Source organism: Mya arenaria, chromosome 3 (assembly GCF_026914265.1).
Source record: "Mya arenaria isolate MELC-2E11 chromosome 3, ASM2691426v1".
Lineage (NCBI taxonomy): Eukaryota > Metazoa > Mollusca > Bivalvia > Myida > Myidae > Mya > Mya arenaria.
This window is the reverse complement of record NC_069124.1, coordinates 58,706,774-58,725,082: the sequence shown is the minus strand read 5'-3', so window position 1 is coordinate 58,725,082 and position 18,309 is coordinate 58,706,774. Positions and strand designations below refer to the sequence as shown.

The 18,309-nt window shown below is 35.3% G+C and overlaps 1 protein-coding gene across 2 annotated transcripts in view; it reads right to left on the bottom strand.

Moving 5' to 3' along the window:
- Positions 1-18,309, bottom strand: part of LOC128226841 (uncharacterized) — a 39,788-nt gene that overhangs the window by 2,395 nt on the left and 19,084 nt on the right. The window contains exons 7-23 of one of the 2 annotated variants that reach the window (XM_052936918.1): positions 16,099-16,230; positions 12,967-13,082; positions 11,342-11,566; positions 10,357-10,508; positions 9,986-10,151; positions 9,282-9,483; positions 8,284-8,433; positions 7,626-7,852; positions 6,469-6,541; positions 5,431-5,550; positions 5,080-5,189; positions 4,618-4,790; positions 1,915-2,001; positions 1,518-1,694; positions 1,213-1,270; positions 587-776; positions 30-151 (exon numbers count right to left, since the gene is read on the bottom strand). In XM_052936918.1, coding sequence (XP_052792878.1) covers positions 30-151; positions 587-776; positions 1,213-1,270; positions 1,518-1,694; positions 1,915-2,001; positions 4,618-4,790; positions 5,080-5,189; positions 5,431-5,550; positions 6,469-6,541; positions 7,626-7,852; positions 8,284-8,433; positions 9,282-9,483; positions 9,986-10,151; positions 10,357-10,508; positions 11,342-11,566; positions 12,967-13,082; positions 16,099-16,230 — 2,480 coding nt within the window. The remainder of the gene's footprint in view (positions 1-29; positions 152-586; positions 777-1,212; positions 1,271-1,517; positions 1,695-1,914; positions 2,002-4,617; positions 4,791-5,079; positions 5,190-5,430; positions 5,551-6,468; positions 6,542-7,625; positions 7,853-8,283; positions 8,434-9,281; positions 9,484-9,985; positions 10,152-10,356; positions 10,509-11,341; positions 11,567-12,966; positions 13,083-16,098; positions 16,231-18,309) is intronic. The other variant, XM_052936919.1, reaches the window with a different exon arrangement.

The following is an 18,309-nucleotide window of genomic DNA, read 5'->3' as shown; positions in this document are numbered from 1 at the left end:
TAAAAGATTCCTAACATACATGAAGTTACCTGAGCAATGTCTATAAGGCACTTCATTTTGCTATCATACAACATTTTTGGCTCTTTCAGGTAATCAGAAAGGCAGCCATTTTTCATAAGCTCCATCATGTAGGCAAACTTAACATGTGGGTCTGAAAAATAATAACTCAGTTTAAGTTCATTTGTGATAAATGTAATCTGGAAGTATATGTTATTGGTACTATAAATAATGATTTTAAGCAATGAATATGCAAATGATATTACAAATCATTAACAAATGTTATAAACTTATAAACATGTTATAAATATATTATATGATATCAGTTTCTTTAAAATTGCACAAAGTTTCGGCACTACTTTCCCAAACCCGTAGAAAACCAAAAGAAACACAAAATTCTCATCCAAACATATTTTTTTTTAATGGGGAGGGTGGGTAAATTTGATTTTCATTTCTTTTCTTAAATTAAAATCAAGGGGTGCTGTTATCCAGACTTTCAACCACTTCTCGTCAACTCAAAACATTGGGGCAGGAGGTTTTTGACAGGTTGACGAAAATGAGAATTTTAAAATTTGGTTTGAAATCCTACCATCTAGCTCCTTGTGTCCAATAAACATGACAATGTTCGGATGCCCATTCTTGTCTGGGCTTCTATTCTTTAACTTCTCGAGAAGAGTGAATTCTCTTTTAAACCTCGCATTATCAGGAGGAGATGTGCAAATCTTCACTGCAACTTCTTGACCACACCACTGGTGCTTGTAAACAGCTCCAAAATCACCCTGTTTTGTGTTGAAATGGGTTAATTGATATAATAAATATCGGTCAGTTTCATACAGTTTAATTATGGTAGTATAAATATATATTAAATTGATTTCGTGTTTCTACCATATTTGTGACTATATTCAATTATTAATGGAAACTCTCATTGATTGGTTAGAAATAAATTGCCAATGAAATCAACACATGAATTCCACGATTTTAATGTGTCAGGTGCTCCCATAATTATTCTAGTAAATGCTGCTTTTAAGCACTGATCAGAAAACTGTTTCAAATTCAGTCCAAGGAACTTCAAATGATTGTAATAGTAGTAATGTGGCGGAAATATTCAGCCTACAATTTTACCCCAGTTAAATACTAACTGCATTCCAAATTTGACGACTTTAAAGACTGTATTTTAAAAATTTATAAAAAAAATGCAAGGTGCAGTAACAATACCTTTCCAAGGCAATTTTTGTCGTCCACCTGGACATTTGAAGAAAGCTGTTCATCAAGCCTGTCAACAAAAGAAATAAATCGTCTTGGTCAATTATATTGTGAATGTTCGAATAACACTTCATCTGTAATATATCATGTTAGCACAATAAGCATTCCACATAGTCATTAATCACTCATATTACTATCTCACATTAATACTAGTTTGAGTCAAGGGAACAGACACAATATATTTCTATAAGCTAGCAGCTTTCATCAAAATAGTCTGTGCTAGAGTTTACATGTAAATGAAATTAGTATAAACTAACCTATTCCTGCACATGGTAAAAGTTGGCCTCCTCTCTGGGTCTTTGTCCCAACACTGAAGCATGAACTGGTAAAAATGGTCTGGGCAGTTTCTCGGACACTTGAGTCGATCCCCTTTTATCAGCTTGGTGACAAAGTCACTGGGGTTGATACTGTTCATCTTTGGATCATTGCCATAACTACCAAACAGAATAGTATCCAAACATATGGTGCCTCTGTTTCCATAAGCATTCCATAAATATATTATACACTTTTGAGTTTTTTTTTCTAAAAGTATTTTGCACAGCCGTGTTTGTCAACAATTCTTAAACATTATGAACACCGTTATATATTAAGACCCCCTATTATCATCTCTTTCTCACACACATCCATAAATAATGAAATAAAACCTTTGCCCACCTGAACATTTCCCAGAGTACAACTCCATAGCTCCAGACATCAGACTTGGAGGAAACATGTCTGGAATCGGTCCACTCGGGAGCAGACCTATGTTAAACATACAAAACATTGCGTATTGTGTACACAAAACTAAACAAGAGCCCGCTTTATATAGGAGTACCTTAACATACAAATATTTATTTGAATACCGGTAGCTTAAATGCTCTTTCAGTTATCATCAACACTCAGGTTTCAGCCTAATGTTGCTGGCATATAGAACTCAAAGCTATTTTTTTCTTATTTTTTTATTTAATACATATAGTTGTTCATCATAAGACAGAATGATACCACCATTTTAGAAGAAGGAAACTGTTTTGGATATTTCAAACTGGCATCTTTGAACCAAATATATATTGTAATTTATGATTTTAACAGAAGATAACAATAATATATGCCCCAGAGTTCTTCTTGTCAGAAAGTTTTGCTAGACTACATAAATATGTTTTAACAAGACAGTAATTTACATTGATATTGACCTTGACCTGCTATTCCTTAAAACACTAGGGGTCATCTTCTGATGAAGGGCAACAAAATAATTGAGTTAAATGGTATACATCCTTCACCAAGTTGTTGTGCTGACAAAGTTTTCAAAATCAATAGAAATGTGTAAAACATTATACCCTCTGACCATCACTTTGTCAGAAACATTTGCTTCACAGCATTAATGTATTATCGATGACCATGACCTTGACTTTTGACCTACAGATACTGACTCCATAACTAACAAGGGCATTACTAAGTCAAACGCAACATATTACTGAAGTTTCATGGTCCTCTGTCAACACATTCTCTAGTGACTACCGAGCTTAGTTTTCAGGACACTGGTGACCATAATCTTGCATCCATTAACATAAACAAACAGAAGGGACCATAAACTGGTCAAGAGCAACACATCAGTCCAGTCCCACGGTCCACTGTGAAACAATTGTGCTGAAAGATCTGCCTTACTGATTGAAATTTGCAGATCTACATAGGTATATGCTAATGCTTAATGATAACTGTAAACATGGCCTTTGACATACCAAACAAGAGCTGTCGTAAGACAGCGCACTCGACTTTGCCGCTTTGACTTAGAAGTGAATACAATAACAATGTAATATTACCTATTTCTATTTATGTCAAACGTAACTAAAATTATTCAATACATAAGGTGACTTTGATGCTGACCTCCCACCACCCAAAAAATGACGCAAGTCATTCAAATAACTTGATTTCCCATTATGAAAAAATGGTAAAGAATATACAAATATGCCTTTAAAAAGAAATTAAAATAAAATTAAAAAAATAATAATAATAATAATTCAAGGGCCATCTAGTATAGCCCTCCTTGTTTTCCCTTGGATAAAAACTGCTTAAGAATGTAAAAATGTGCCTGTCAAAAAAAAATTAATAAAAAAATCCAGGGACATAATTTGTATTTAGGGTTAAAATGGAGTTATGTTTCTTGTTGTAAGATGGTCGTAATTAATTTTGAATTTTATTAAGTGCATTGAATGAAAGGTATAGAAGTTGTTTTTATTTAAATCCCAACTTGTCCTTAACTTTTACTTGCCTAAAACTTTAACCTAAGTCAATCAGGGGCCATAACTTGTATTAATGATATGGAGTTATGTAACCTCATTGGCTGGTGCTCCTGAACAATTGTGTGAAGTATTAAGCCAATTGAATGAAGGGTATTGAAGTTATTAAACAATATCCCAACCTGCCCTAAAACTTTAACCTAAGTTACATAGTCAATCAGGGGCCATAATTTGTATAAAAGATAATATGGAGTTATTTAACCTCATTATGTGATGGCTCTGAACAACTAAGTGAAGTATTAAGTCAATTGAATGAATGGTATTGGAGTTTTAAGTGAAAATCCCAACTTGCCCTAAAACTTTAACCTAAGTCAATCAGGGGCCATAACTTATATTAAGGATAATATGAAGTTATGTAACCTCATTGTGTGATGGTCCTGAACAACTGTGTGAAGTATTAAGTCAATTGAACAAAGGGTATAGAAGTTATTTATAAATTATAAAATATCCCAACATGCCCTAAAACTTTAACATAAGTTTAATAGTCAATGAGGGCCATAATCAGTGTAAAGAATAATATGGAGTTATCTAACCTCATCATGTGATGGCCCTGAACAACTGTGTGAAGTATTAACTCAATTGAATGAAAGGTATTGGACTTATAAGTGAAAATCTCAACTTGCCCTTAAACTTTAACCTGACGCCGACGCCGACGCGAGTAGCATAGCCCACCTATTCTTCGAATAGTCGAGCTAAAAAACAGTATTGGGCATTTTCTGGTCAGAGGGTGAAATTTTGTTGTCCTTTTTCAAATCATTCTTGAATTATTGTGCAAAGTTTTCCAAAGATTATTGACTTGACCTTTGACCAATCACCCCTGGAAACAATTGGGGTCATTTACAAGCAAGGGGGCAGCAACCTACTGATGAAGTTTCAAGGTCATTTGTTACTAAGTTCTCATGATATTTTTGGGATTTTTTTTTTCAAAAATTGTTGACTGTATTTTTGGCCTTTGACCTATAGTACCTCTCAACACTTCCAGTCACAGGCAAGACATGGTTAACTGACAAACCATCAGACAGATCAACATTTACAAGCCCATATGGTGAGCCATCTTATTATAAAGGGTCATATATATGCATACCAGTATATAGGTATTATCCTCTCGGTTTGCCTCCTGTAGTAATCCTTGTCTTCCATTAGTATCTTGGACAGGCCAAAGTCACAGACCTTGGCCTGTTGGTTAGTGGTTAGGAGAATATTCCGGGCTGCAAGGTCACAGTGTAATATTTTCTTCTGTTCTAGGTATTCCATACCCTAAAAAAAAGCAACTTTGGTGATCAAACTTTGACTCTTACTTGTTCAAATCCATGAAGTACGGCGACAAAGGCTTACACTAATAAAAGAAATTTAAGAATCATATTGGTCAAAACAGTAATTAAATTCTAGAAAAAATGGAAATTTTTCAATTAATTAGAAGAAAAAAATAACATACTTGCAACATTGATATATTCTGTTCTGATGAACCTTTCTTGCTATTATGTAAATTTGTAGTTCCTATTTGTGAAAAACAAACATTGTCTAAATAAACGTTAAGATTTGTTACCTTGGCAACATCGAGGGCAAGCTTGTAAATTTCCTCTTTTTTCAAGTTTTCGCGAGATTTCAGAAACTTGTATAGCGACTGATCCAGGCAGTCCATCACAAGGCAGAACCCTGCAAAACACAAAGACAAACCCATACATATATATAGGGCCATCTTCAGAAAACAATCCATGATTTATTATCTCTCGTGTGAACTTTTAAATCCTCATTATAAGTCATTACTAGAAATTATTTCATGTCCAATGCTAGAAATGTTCAATATCACCCTCTTCTGTGCTTAAAAATAAATTTCTTCTTCTCCAATACCAAACACTTTTTTTTAAATAATATTAATGATAAAGTATTAATATACCATGAATGCTATCGCAGGTGCCATAGAACTTGACAATGTTTTCATGCTCCAGTTTCTCCATAACTTCAGCTTCCTTTTTGAAATCCAACTTGAATAGCTCAAATTTGTCTTGTTTCAAAACTGAAAATCAAAAGAGATGTTTGTCAAACATTATGCCCGCTGAGTGCTGCTTTGCCAGAGATTATGTTGACTGTGACCTTGACCTTCTGTCCTCTAAAACAATTTAAGAATCTACTGGTCAAGGGAAACCCTACACAGTTTCATGGTCCTAATTTAAATTGTACTTGAGGTTTGGTGAGGACAAAATATTCTTGAATACCAGGAATGAGTTTCCGGTCATGTGACCAGACCTTAAAAAACCGTCTTACACCCCCATATAAGATGAGTCACACGCAACAACGCGCCACTTCTTATTTCTTTTATTGTATTGTTTATGAAAAAGATATTATGCCATTTCAATTAAGCGTAATCAATTATTAATCAAAATTTAAAATAAAAAATCGTACAAACGCAATTTTTAGAGGAACTATTTGATATTTGACGTCAAAAGTGATTTAAAATTACTGCATTTTATGACGTCAAAAACAACGTCGAACACGTTTTTCTGTGAAATGTACAAAAGTGCGTTTTCTATGTCAAAATTTCCACAAATTGATGATTTTAGATAAGCAAGAAAAAATATCGTGCATGCTGCATGGCCGGTAATTTGGCAAGCTTAGGAGCTTGCCCTCATTTTGGATTTTTCTATCCCTACCGGAATCACACTATAGATACTTTTATGGTATAATGATCAACCAACAGTTTTGGAACCGACCGTTCAACATTAATTTTGCAAATAATTTTCATTACGGGACATAATAATGATAGACTTATGAGGAACTGGTCTGTTTTGTTTTTATTATTAATCCAAGGACATAACTGAACAAATCATTAATCAAACAGAGTTATTGTATTTTCTACACTGTGTGTATTGTTGTATTGAGATTGAGTATCAAATTTCAGGATAATATTTCGTAATTTCAAAATGTATGTTTTTACCTTTTACTGCAACAGATAATGGTGTATTATCATCCCTATCTAGAGTGGCCTTGTAAACTGCACCATAATAACCCTGTTAAAAGGTATAAATAAGGCACTTAGTACAACAAATTCAAGCAAGTCCTTATTTAAAGGACATAAATCTCTTGTGCACTGATCTATGAATCTGATTAAATGCAAATAAGTAAAAACAAACAGTAAGTTTTTGTTTCTTTTCTACAAGAAATGCACATGGCTTGTATGAATATATTTACATGGAGACCACATGGCTTGTATGAATATATTTACATGGAGACTATTTATCATCAAGAAATACATTTACAGTATTTAAATAGTGACAACTTAAATGAGTCAAAGTATCATTCATTTAACTATATACATGTACATATTATAATATAATATAATAGTATAATTGTACACTATGATGTAAGTAGTAGTGTATCTAAGCCTCAAGACTGCAGCCTGGGCCATCATCGGCAACCATGGTTACTTTCTTCCGTTACACTTCATACATATCGTTAAAAATCTTTTTTTATATAAATATGAATGGCACATGGAAGGCAACTCTATTTCCAATGAAATCGCATGTTACAATTAAATACTCTCAAATAACCCTATAATGTCAGAAGTCTCCGATGGCGAGTTGTCTAAGTGGCTGGTTTAAAATTGGTAGTGATCAGATGGATTGAGTTCAATTCGCCAGAATATTTTTCTACTGGAAAACATTAGTATGAGTGTCTGTGCATAAATATATGAGTCAGAGATCCATACACGTTTCCTTGCAGAACCAATGAAACTGCCTCATTAATTTATGATGTTACAAGATTTTCGTAGCTATATCGCCCACGGTTCACAACGAAGCAAGTGCAGTAGTGTATCAGGGGTATCAGACGATGAACAAGAGCATCATCATTTTCATTGAGGGAGGAAACTATTTATGCCAGAATATTGTTCAATGCTATATGTTTACAATAAAACTTGTTACTGGTAACATGTGTGCACCGTCAAACTATTTGCATGCCACACCTGATGTCACCAAGGCACGTACATGTATTATTTACACCATTTTTTTATCAGATAAGAAATAAATTAACTGATGCTCTTAACTCACTTCAATGTTATGCTCTTTAGATATTTTAGGCCATTATCATACTTACACTTCCCAGCTGTTTGCTTTTGTCAATGGTAAGCCTTCTTTTTAGAATGACAAATGAAGGCAGGTTTACGCCAGCTCTGTGTACCTCCGCCGAAGGTTCCCCATGAGGTGGGTATGGGGTTTTGACGGCGACCCCCTGGGCTCGAGGGATTGGTGGAGTGGGGTGATCAGTTGCATGTTTTGACAGATCTACTTCCAAAGGTAGCACACCTTGATCTGAGAATATATCTGAAATAATTATCCTTGGTTGTACAATGTCTGCAGACGATTCAACTTTCGGATATCAGACAAACATTACACGCTTGAGTCTTGACAATACTTTCAAACTAACATTTTTAGTATTGACTGTAAAGTTCTTTGTTAGAAAATTCTGCAGTGTTATCAATTTAATTGATTTTCAAAAGGAAGAATATGAGCAAGAAATAAACTGATCTGAATAAAGGTAGATGGACTGATCCAGTATTTGATTCACATTAGAAGAATATGGTATAGATTCTACCAGGTGACAAATAATCTGTGTACTGGCCTTCAATCACCACTCTACCTGAGTTAATATCACCACTTTACCTGGGAAGTTCATATAACCACTGCACCTGAGAAGTTCATAACACACTTTACCTGTTCATATAACCACTGCACCTTTTATATCAAATATTTACCTGAAGAGTTGAGACAAGAAAGATTGGGTATTGGTTTTGAGGTGCCCGTATATCCACTATTGAGGAACTCAGTAGTCGCACTGTCCATACTGGATAGCCCACTGCTGCCGGCAGAGTATATTGGTTGGCTATACTCATGGTCATCTCTCGCTGTATGGACAAAATAAAACTTTTTTGATTAACAAAATGACAGATTTTTTTTTATGTCAAATAATGAAATATACGCCAAAATATGTAAACATTTCTGACGTCATTTTTAATGTTTTTGTCGTTGATGTCTTTTTCTATTTTTTGTAATGCTCTGAAGAAAGGCAAGCATGGCCGGAACATTGGCAGGATAATAAACCCTATTTTTTAAAGCTTGAACTCCTTCTTTTAATTATATTATGAAAATATAAAGCATTTAATGGTGGAAAATGCTTTGCATGATCATGCTTTATACATTTCTAGTCTTAATTAAGAAAACAAATGAGACAAGATATTTCCAATTTCTGATGTTAAAGCATAATATGGCATTCTAAATATTGATGTTTTCTTTCAAGATGCATTCTTACTCCCAAATTTGAATTAACAAAATTAATACTTTTGTTTAATATTCCAAAAAGGATGAATAAATGTCAAAAACAATGGCTCTTATGAAGGATACCGAATTTAAATTGAGAGAAATGTGCTTGCGTTTTGAACTTTTAAATACACGGTTACAATCATGTTATCAGTAATATTTTCCATAAAGGCATTATTTAGTTAGTAGTTAAAGTTTTTTTCAGTCAAAATTGATGTTTGTTATAATCTGTATGTTTGGTTTTGAATAAGAGCGCCACTTTAAAGGGTTGTCACTGGAAAATGTTAATGGATATTTCTCAAGCTCATACCAATCAAGCTGTTTAAGCAGTTATCGCGCAGAATAAAAAACCTTTTGAATAGAATTATGATCATCATTTGTTCTTAGCTTCATGCTAGGGGATTTATCCCACACAAACAGTACTATAAAAGCTTACAATGTTCCTGAAAGCAGGATATGAATGTCCTGAGCAGTGCCTCTGGGCATGGCCTCTCCTCACTATCTAATGTCCAGCAGTATTGCAACTTCATGTAAAACTCTTGTTTGTACTTTTGAACTGGTTCAGGGTCATCTGCCTGCAGTTTCAGCAACTTCGGACAGCGAGGTACTTTTTTATTTACCAGAAAAAAATGCTGCACCTTAAATAACAACAATATTTTTTAATAAGAATGATTTCTAATGAATTCCCAAATCAGAAAGATAACTTTTAAACTACAATACTTTTATTCCATCATTATTTATAGTACCACAAAACTCAAAAAAGTAAAGTGTGTTTTTTTGCACAAACATTTTAGGGAGGTGTTTTTGATCCTATTCCGCACCTAAAGAAATCCAGTTTGGTTAGCTTGAAGAAAATTTGTTTTTATTAAAACTGGGCAAAATTAGCCAAGATATATGCATTTTTTCGCTCCAGTATGCCGTCACTATAATTACATAACAATGTGAATGTCTTTATGACACAAATATTCACTTATTTTAAAATACTCCTTGTAAGAATTATTTGTGTAAATTCAAAGTTCCTATTTTCTAGGTAAATTTCCCTATGGGAGGGCTTTATTCCCATTCCCCTGAGCTGACAGACAGCCCTGCATTTAAACACCTCTCCTTTTATAGTAACACAGCAATAGCACGAACACGCACCGCTTCAATTGACCTTCGCCCTCCCTTCGAGTTAATGGCCTCCCACGGACTGGCCCCGCCCTCAAACATCTGCCAGAGGGTGGAGCCCAGAGCCCACACCTCGGTCTTTGCCGTCACTTCTTTAAGGCCACCAGGCTTATACATATTGGGGTCCAACCACGGAAGTCTAAAGAAGAAAAAGAAAGCACCTTATCATAGTTATAGTTAGCGATCATTCATTTTGTGTGTCATACTTATGCCAACATAATTTGAGTTTCCTTGGTCAAAGAGAATGCGTGCATGCATTTGTAGGGATTCTCTCTACCTAATTACCATTTTGTTTATCTCATTAAATCTTACTCCCTTCAACTTAAATTCATAACAATACCTACCTTTTAATGTTGACTTCATGATCTAAGGGAAGCTGCTGGTAGAAGCAGACGAGGCCTGGGTCTGTGACCTTGATCTCTAACACACGATTGTCAAACTTCTCCACTACAAGGTTTTCACATGTTAGGTTTCCATGGAAACAATTTTTCTGTTCCTGAAAATAAAAGATAAGTTATAATTTTGTTTACATAATATATGAACAAGAGCCCTGAATCACTTACCGAATATATGGAACCCTGGCCATGGCATTTCTATTGAGTCACTATATACATCTATAATTTGAGCTGTGTCCTACTTTTTCACCTAACAAAAGGTATATTCATTAATGACCTGAATTCGATTCTAGGATGAACATTAAAGGGTTTTGCTCATGGTTTGTAAAATGCACTTTTTTATTACAAAATAAAGAGAGGCAAATCATAACGGGTGTTAAAAATTAAGATACTGACAACTGGAACCCTTCAGCAAATGTTGATATTTGCCAAAAATTGTCTTTGAAGACCACAATTTACAATGGCTTTCAGTGATACACTGTTGTGTGATCGGTTAATAAGCATTATCATTTATGTTATCAATGTATTGCTAAAAGGTAAAAATATCCATCTCTATTGTGGCCTAATGGCAAAGGAGTCCGTTTTCTAATCATTTCCAGCGTGTACTCAGTCTGACCAATTTTATAAGTATTCGTCTAAAATAGTGGCCTCAAGATAAGTGACCTTAAAATTGTGTTCTCTAGACTGTAAACAAACCAACTATGAGCGGATGCCAGAACAAACACAGTCATAAAAACCTCACCTTGCAATTGATTCATGATCTAATAAGAACCAAAAAAGAAAGAATTTAGACAATAAAACATCATGATTAATTGAAAATAGTTATAATCTTAGGTTGAAAATAGATCAATCTATTATGTGAAAACCTAGTAGGTTAGCAAATTTATACAGTTACATAATGATATATAAAATAATTTGGAAGCAGTCAACCTACCATGTATTGCAAGGCCTCTGCCAGGCATATAGAGACATCAATCAGGTGCACAAATGTCAGTTGGGGAAGCCCAGTCCTGTCCATGCGCAGGAATGCCTTCATGCTACACAGGCCAGTTCCACTCATCAGCAAGCCTGTGCTAGGCCCAAGGGTTAGTCCCAGGAAATTGACAAATAAATTTGACCCGTTTAACTTCAGCAGTACCTCAAAGCCAGACATCAGGGACTGCAATGTGAGAGAAAGTTGGTAAAACATGGGTATTGTGCAATTGACTGTCGAAACTGTACAGACAATCTTCTTAAAAGCAAAATACTTACAGCAGAAATATTTCACATAATTATGTACTTTTATATGTTATTTTCTAACCAACTAAGTTTATGCCTTAATATTAGTTGAGAAGTTTCTTGAAAATCATCACATCAGACACACACTGAATTTAACCATGTTATTTTTTGTTGAAGTTGCAGAATGCTACTTACTGTACCAAGTGTTTCATTTTAGAGAGCAACATTATGAGACAAGTACTCATTACAAGACCATGAGTAAAGTGGTTTATGCAAGTATCAGTTAGCCTTACAACACAGGTTTAACAAGCATTTTCAGTGAAAAGATATCCCCCGCCAACGATGGCTTGTTTGTGCTTGATGGCTTGTTTGTGCTTGAAGGTTAAAAAAAATCTCAGAAAGAATAAGATAAGCACATTGGTTTATCCCTTTCCGAGCCAAATTATAAAATATCGACCGGGACTACTTTATGATAATTTTTTTTAACGAAATAAATCAGAGGGATGATTAAATAAAACTGTCTTTTCCGAAACTGCTTACTCGGAAACATCAATCATTGCAAAATAGTACAGTATAAGATAAGACGCCACCTTTAAAAGCGGCGTCTTATCTGGAACTGCACTATTTTCAACAGCATAGGTATGCGGTGAATGGGAACGGCTGCAAACAATGATTTTTTAATAAATCAAGGGCAATAACTCTAAGGAAAATTGACCAATCCAAAAGAAAAATAGACAGGCATCATCACAGTATGTTGGTTCTTATTAATTCCAAGTGTCATGAAATTCTACCAGCTAGTCGCATAGAAAAGGCTGCAAACATGGATCTTTTAATAAATCAAGGGCAAATAACTCATATAGAAATTACACAATCCAAAATATAAATAAACAGGCATCATCGCAGTATGTTGGTTCATATTTATTTCAAGTTTCAAGAATTTCTACCAACTAGTTACTGAGAAATGGCTGTAAATGAGAGTTTTTCAAAAAATCAAGGGCAATAACTCCAAGTACAATTGACCAATCCAAAAAAAAATGAACAGGCATCATCCCAGTATAGTAATTCATATTTATTTTAAGTTTCATGAAATTCTACCGGCTAGTTACTGAGAAAACGCAGGTGACAGACGGACGGACGGAAGGAAGGACGGACGGAAGGAAAGACGGACGGAAGGATGGACGGACAACGCCATTTCAATATCCCCCTCCCTATTTCATAGGCGGGGGATAATAAGATATTTTACAAATAAGTATTTAACTCAATAGCAATGTTTACACGTAAATGTAGCTTCACATACTAGTAGTGGTGTGTTTGAAACCTTTTTTAACAACTCAACCTGACCTCATGCAGTTGTTGGTGGTGACGCTGCAGGGCTGGGTCCAACCTCAGCTGCTTTATCACAACATGCTGTTGCTCACATAGCCGACCCTTGTAAACCTCAGTGAAGTGGCCCTCCCCTGTAAGTTACAAAATTTAAGTAATACAGCATTTGACCATATCTGCCTACATACAGTCAAAACAAGTTGGCCCTTTATTGCTCGGCTTGATTTCCTCGTTTGCTCAAACTGGGTGTAAGGGATCAATTTTGTTTCATTCTGTGGATGCATTCCCGCTTGGCTCAATAGTATTTTCGCTGATCCCTGGGATATCGAGCCAACGGGTTTTGACTGTATCTCATACAGGCATGTGTACATCAGTCAAATAAACGTGCAAGACTAGTTAAAGCAGTGTTAATGAGCAAACTTTTAGAGAACAGGCCATTTTGCTTTCTGAATTGAAAATATTTCTTATATGTTTAACAGCTGATTTTAATTGATTTTTACATCAAAGGCCAATATATTCCAAGGTTGTTGAATTTTTTTTGCTATCTTGTACTGATAAACTCTGCAAAATCAGACACTTTAAAATGCCTTATAGATTTAACAAAAAAGATGAGATGTAAGATAAGTTCCAAAAATTGCACTAAAAGTTCCAAAAATTGCACTGAAATTACATTTATACGATATAAAAATGCCTAAGGTTTGAATTGTAAGTGCTTCTTCTAAACAAATACCAGTATGTAAGCGGCAAAAGCTGAGATGTCATTGTGTACAACAAGATATACACACTGAATAAACAAAATATGCAAATTAATAACAACAAGGGCCTATGCTCTACTGGCATGGCTCTTGTGGTCATTTTCAATCCAGAGCATGTATGTATGTGTAAAAGGCAACAAACATATAGTTCACGTTTTGTGTTTGGGTTACCTGAAAACGTTGCCAACATCTGAGGACAGAAAGTGTTGTAAGCAGATTAGTTGCATGAACCATTTTAATAGGTGCCAAGTAAAGGTCATCCGACAAAAAAATGCTTTCAAAACAGCACTCATGGTCAAAATTTCATTTTTGTAGCTTTAAAGATAAAAAAAAGTTTGTCAAAAGGTCAAAATCAAGTTCATCCGAGGACAACATTGATGCTCGTTTGCAAAACTGCACATATGGTCCAAATATCATTGCTGTAGCTTTGAAAATAAAAGGAAGCTCAAAAAGGGTGGGCCAGCAGCTTTAGCCCCTGGGGCATAATTTTAACTGTTTTGCTAGACAGTCATCATATGATGCTCCACAATAAATATCAAAGGTATGAGCCTTGTGGTTTGAAACAAGAAGATTTTGAAAATATTTCTTAAAAAAGTCTCTAGGAAACTTGTGACCCCAAGGGCAGTGCCAGCTTTGACCCCAGGGGCATAATCTGAACAACCATGGTAGCAGACCACTTAATTATGCCTTATTCAAAATAGCAAGTGTCTGCATAGCTGGTTCACAGAAAAAGATTTTCAAACATTTCCCAATTGAAGTATACCAAACCTGTGAACCCTGGGGGATGGCCAGTAATGACCTCAGGGGCATAATTTTAACAAACATTCACAGGCAATTGTGTTTAGATGAATGTGAGAAATACACAAACTTTGGCCAATAGAGCTAAAAAAATGGCCTTTGGCCTTTCAACAAGAACAAGGCAAAGTAATTCACAAAATCAATTGCAGAACCAAAAGAGCTAAAAACAACATTCCTGCCTGTAAGTAGTAGGAAACCTTATTGCAATGAACTGATATAAATCTGAAATGTGTTCATTTCATTAAACACCACGACACATTTACGATTATGCTAATGTCTGTACATAATCAACATTATTTTCATTGTGTTTTTTTTCCAAACTAGATTATACTCTAACAGTATATTTCTTGGTATGCAAAGCTGCAAAATATAGACAAGGTAATATAGCTCAGTGACCCAAGAGCCTTGTGATTGAGCCAAACAAGGGACATTTTCCTGTGAAGCCTTTCAAAACAGCCTTCATTGATTTCATTCAGTGTAAATTTATTGGCTAATTAAATAATGCACATGTCTATAAAGAGGCTAAGATTCTACTCATAACATTCATATAAATCTAAGATGTTTCTATCAATAATGGCCACTGCATTACTTTCTTGTTCCCTAGAAATAAACCAAGTGTGATGAATATCAGCTAACAACCATCCTCACATTAAAGCTTAAATAAAAAAATGGAGAATCCAATTACTAGTATATGGTTTGAAATTGTATAAAACTGTGTAAGGGACTTACCTATAATAGTAACACAGCTGACATTACCAGCCATGTACACCTCGGGCTGACTGGCAACTCACCTATCTTGGCAGCAATGTTGACCCGACCAGCCATGTAGACCTTGGGCTGACTGGAAACTCACCTATCTTGGCAGCAATGTTGACCAGACCAGCCATGTAGACCTTGGGCTTACTGGCAACTCACCTATCTAGGCAGCAATGTTGACCTGACCAGCCATGTATACCTTGGGCTGATTTGCTACTCACCTATCTTGGCAGCAAAGTTGACCTGACCAGCCTTGTATACCTTGGGCTGACTGGCAACTCACCTATCTTGGCAGCAAAGTTGACCTGACCAGCCATGTAGACCTTGGGCTGACTGGCAACTCATCTATTTTAGCAGCAATGTTGACCTGACCAGCCATGTAGACCTTGGGCTGACTGGCAACTCACCTATTTTAGCATCAATGTTGAACTGACCAGCCATGTAGACCTTGGGCTGACTTGCAACTCACCTATCTTAGCAGCAATGTTGACCCGACCAGCCATGTAGACCTTGGGCTGACAGGCAACTAACCTATTTTAGCAGCAATGTTGACCTGACCAGCCATGTAGACCTTGGGCTGACTTGCAACTCATCTATCTTAGCAGCAATGTTGACCTGACCAGCCATGTAGACCTTGGGCTGACAGGCAACTAACCTATTTAAGCAGCAATGTTGACCTGACCAGCCATGTAGACCTTGGGCTGACTGGCAACTCACCTATTTTAGCAGCAATGTTGACCTGACCAGCCATGTAGACCTTGGGCTGACTTGCAACTCACCTATCTTAGCAGCAATGTTGAACTGACCAGTCATGTAGGCTTTGGGCTGACTGGCAACTCACCTATCTTAGCAGCAATGTTGACCTGACCAGCCATGTAGACCTTGGGCTGACTGGCAATACGTCTTTTTTCCTCAATGGCATTTTGCAAGGTAATTGCATGCTTCGTCAAGAGGTTCTGTACAATGTCACATCCTGAAACAAATTCATAAGTGAAAATGAGAATGTTTCTGAACTTGTAGAGCATTATTCACAGGCTGATTGATTGAAACCTCTATATCAGACAGTTTTCTACATTTGAGATTTATTAACTTATTACATAAATTCAGTTGCCACATTTTGAAATAGTTTTAAACAATATGTTTCAACATGACTGCTAGGTTTGCCATACGGATGATCATTTACAACAACATCTAGTCTCTTTTTTAAAATTATTATGCTTGGAGTGTAAGAATCCTTAGGCTAAAAAAACACAACACCTGTGTTTCCGGTAACCCGACCGACCCTATGTTTAACTCACCGACCTTAATCTTTTTTAGGCATAAAAGTAAAAAACCAAAAATTAAATATATCGTCATTATTTTCATTGTTTGTCTGTCTCTGTTCCCGGGAAATAAACTTTCATTCCTGATTATGTATTACCGAGACGCTTTGTCAACAGGGAAACAAAAGGGCGGAGTTTGGTGATCCCTGTCCGATATCTTTTAGTTTAAATTGGCAAACGCATGTTTATGGTCCAAACACGAAGTTGATCACAGGAGACACATTTTGCTGTCTTTATAATGAAAATATTTAGGATATAGTTCGCGGTGTTATTTTATCCATGTCCAAAATAGAACTTACTTTATTTTACATTAGGCTTTGCGCATATCATGCAGGCTTCTTTCGATAAGCTTTGCGAATTCATGCAGGCTTATAAACTGTGTGGTTCACATTTCATTAATTGTTACATTAATTTATCCGCAGTTATCAATGGTTATTTATTTCATTTAATTTAAGTCCCTTCAACTGAAATCCAAACAAAAACCTGCAAAAGTTATAACAACACATTCATAGGAATGTGTCGGCTGCAAATCAAACGGTACAATTTGTGACGTCAGAGCACAAGCTGTAATAAGATAATAAGATCAAAGGCGTGTGGCTATGGTTTGTCTTTAAATCGGTTGGTCGGATACAGTATAATACCATTTGATTGCCAGGATTTCGTCTAGGCTGGTAAGAAAATACCATACGATCGAAAAAATATAATAATCAATAATCGTCGTCTGGGAATCTTAAAACAATGACCAAAATGTTTTAATTCACTACGAATATGCATGAAACTTTGATTGTAATGAGAATAATGATAAATTATAAATAATAAAATAAGATACATAAAATAAATCCATATCCGCATTTACTTGTTCTATTATTAACCTACCTCCACATAAGAGAGCTCACAGTTGACAAAAAAATCGCAATTTTATTCAAGCAAATTAACAAATTTAGTTGATAAATGACTGTTTCGCTAGATCATCATCATAGACTTATAGAAATTAGAAGTGCTGGATTTGTTCTAAAAACCGATCGCGTCTTATAAAGGAGTAAAACACCAAATTTCATGGGCAAAATTGGCGGGAAAATACGGTAGTCAAAGGTAAGGAAATGATTTCAGACATTGAACCATGCTGTTTTTTTCTGACTTTTTGTTAATTATGGAAAACTTAGATATACTGGTTGAGAAGCAGTTTCCGACGGAAAGCAGTTTCCGACAAATCGCTTTTTCGCGTACGTTCCTTAGATCTTCATAAAGAAGGTACTGCAATTCAACTATATGTAACTAGGCAATCAAAAGTTGAAATTCTTACCGAGACACATAAGAAACTTTTATTATTATTTAATGTTTAATTTTTATTTTTCATTTTGGACACAAACTTGCACGTGGGGGATCTGCACGCGCAGCGTATTGCGCATGCGTGTGAACCTAATTTGCATATCTATTAATAGCTACAACGTTTTCCTTAATTGACTTATACAAACGATGATCATTGTGTACATATTTGTGAACACTGGTGTCATGCTTGTTTCGCATCCACATTCACTTAAATGTATACAAACACAAGTTTCCATCAGAAATGAATAAAAAAAAATCATTGATATTCAGTCTCTGCCTGATTTCGAGTATGAATTGAATGTCGTAAATTTTAAGGTTTAAATTTTTCGAAAATGCTGAAAAATTAAATAACATTTCTCTTATTACAGTCTTATATTTAGTTTATTAAATAAACGGAAAAT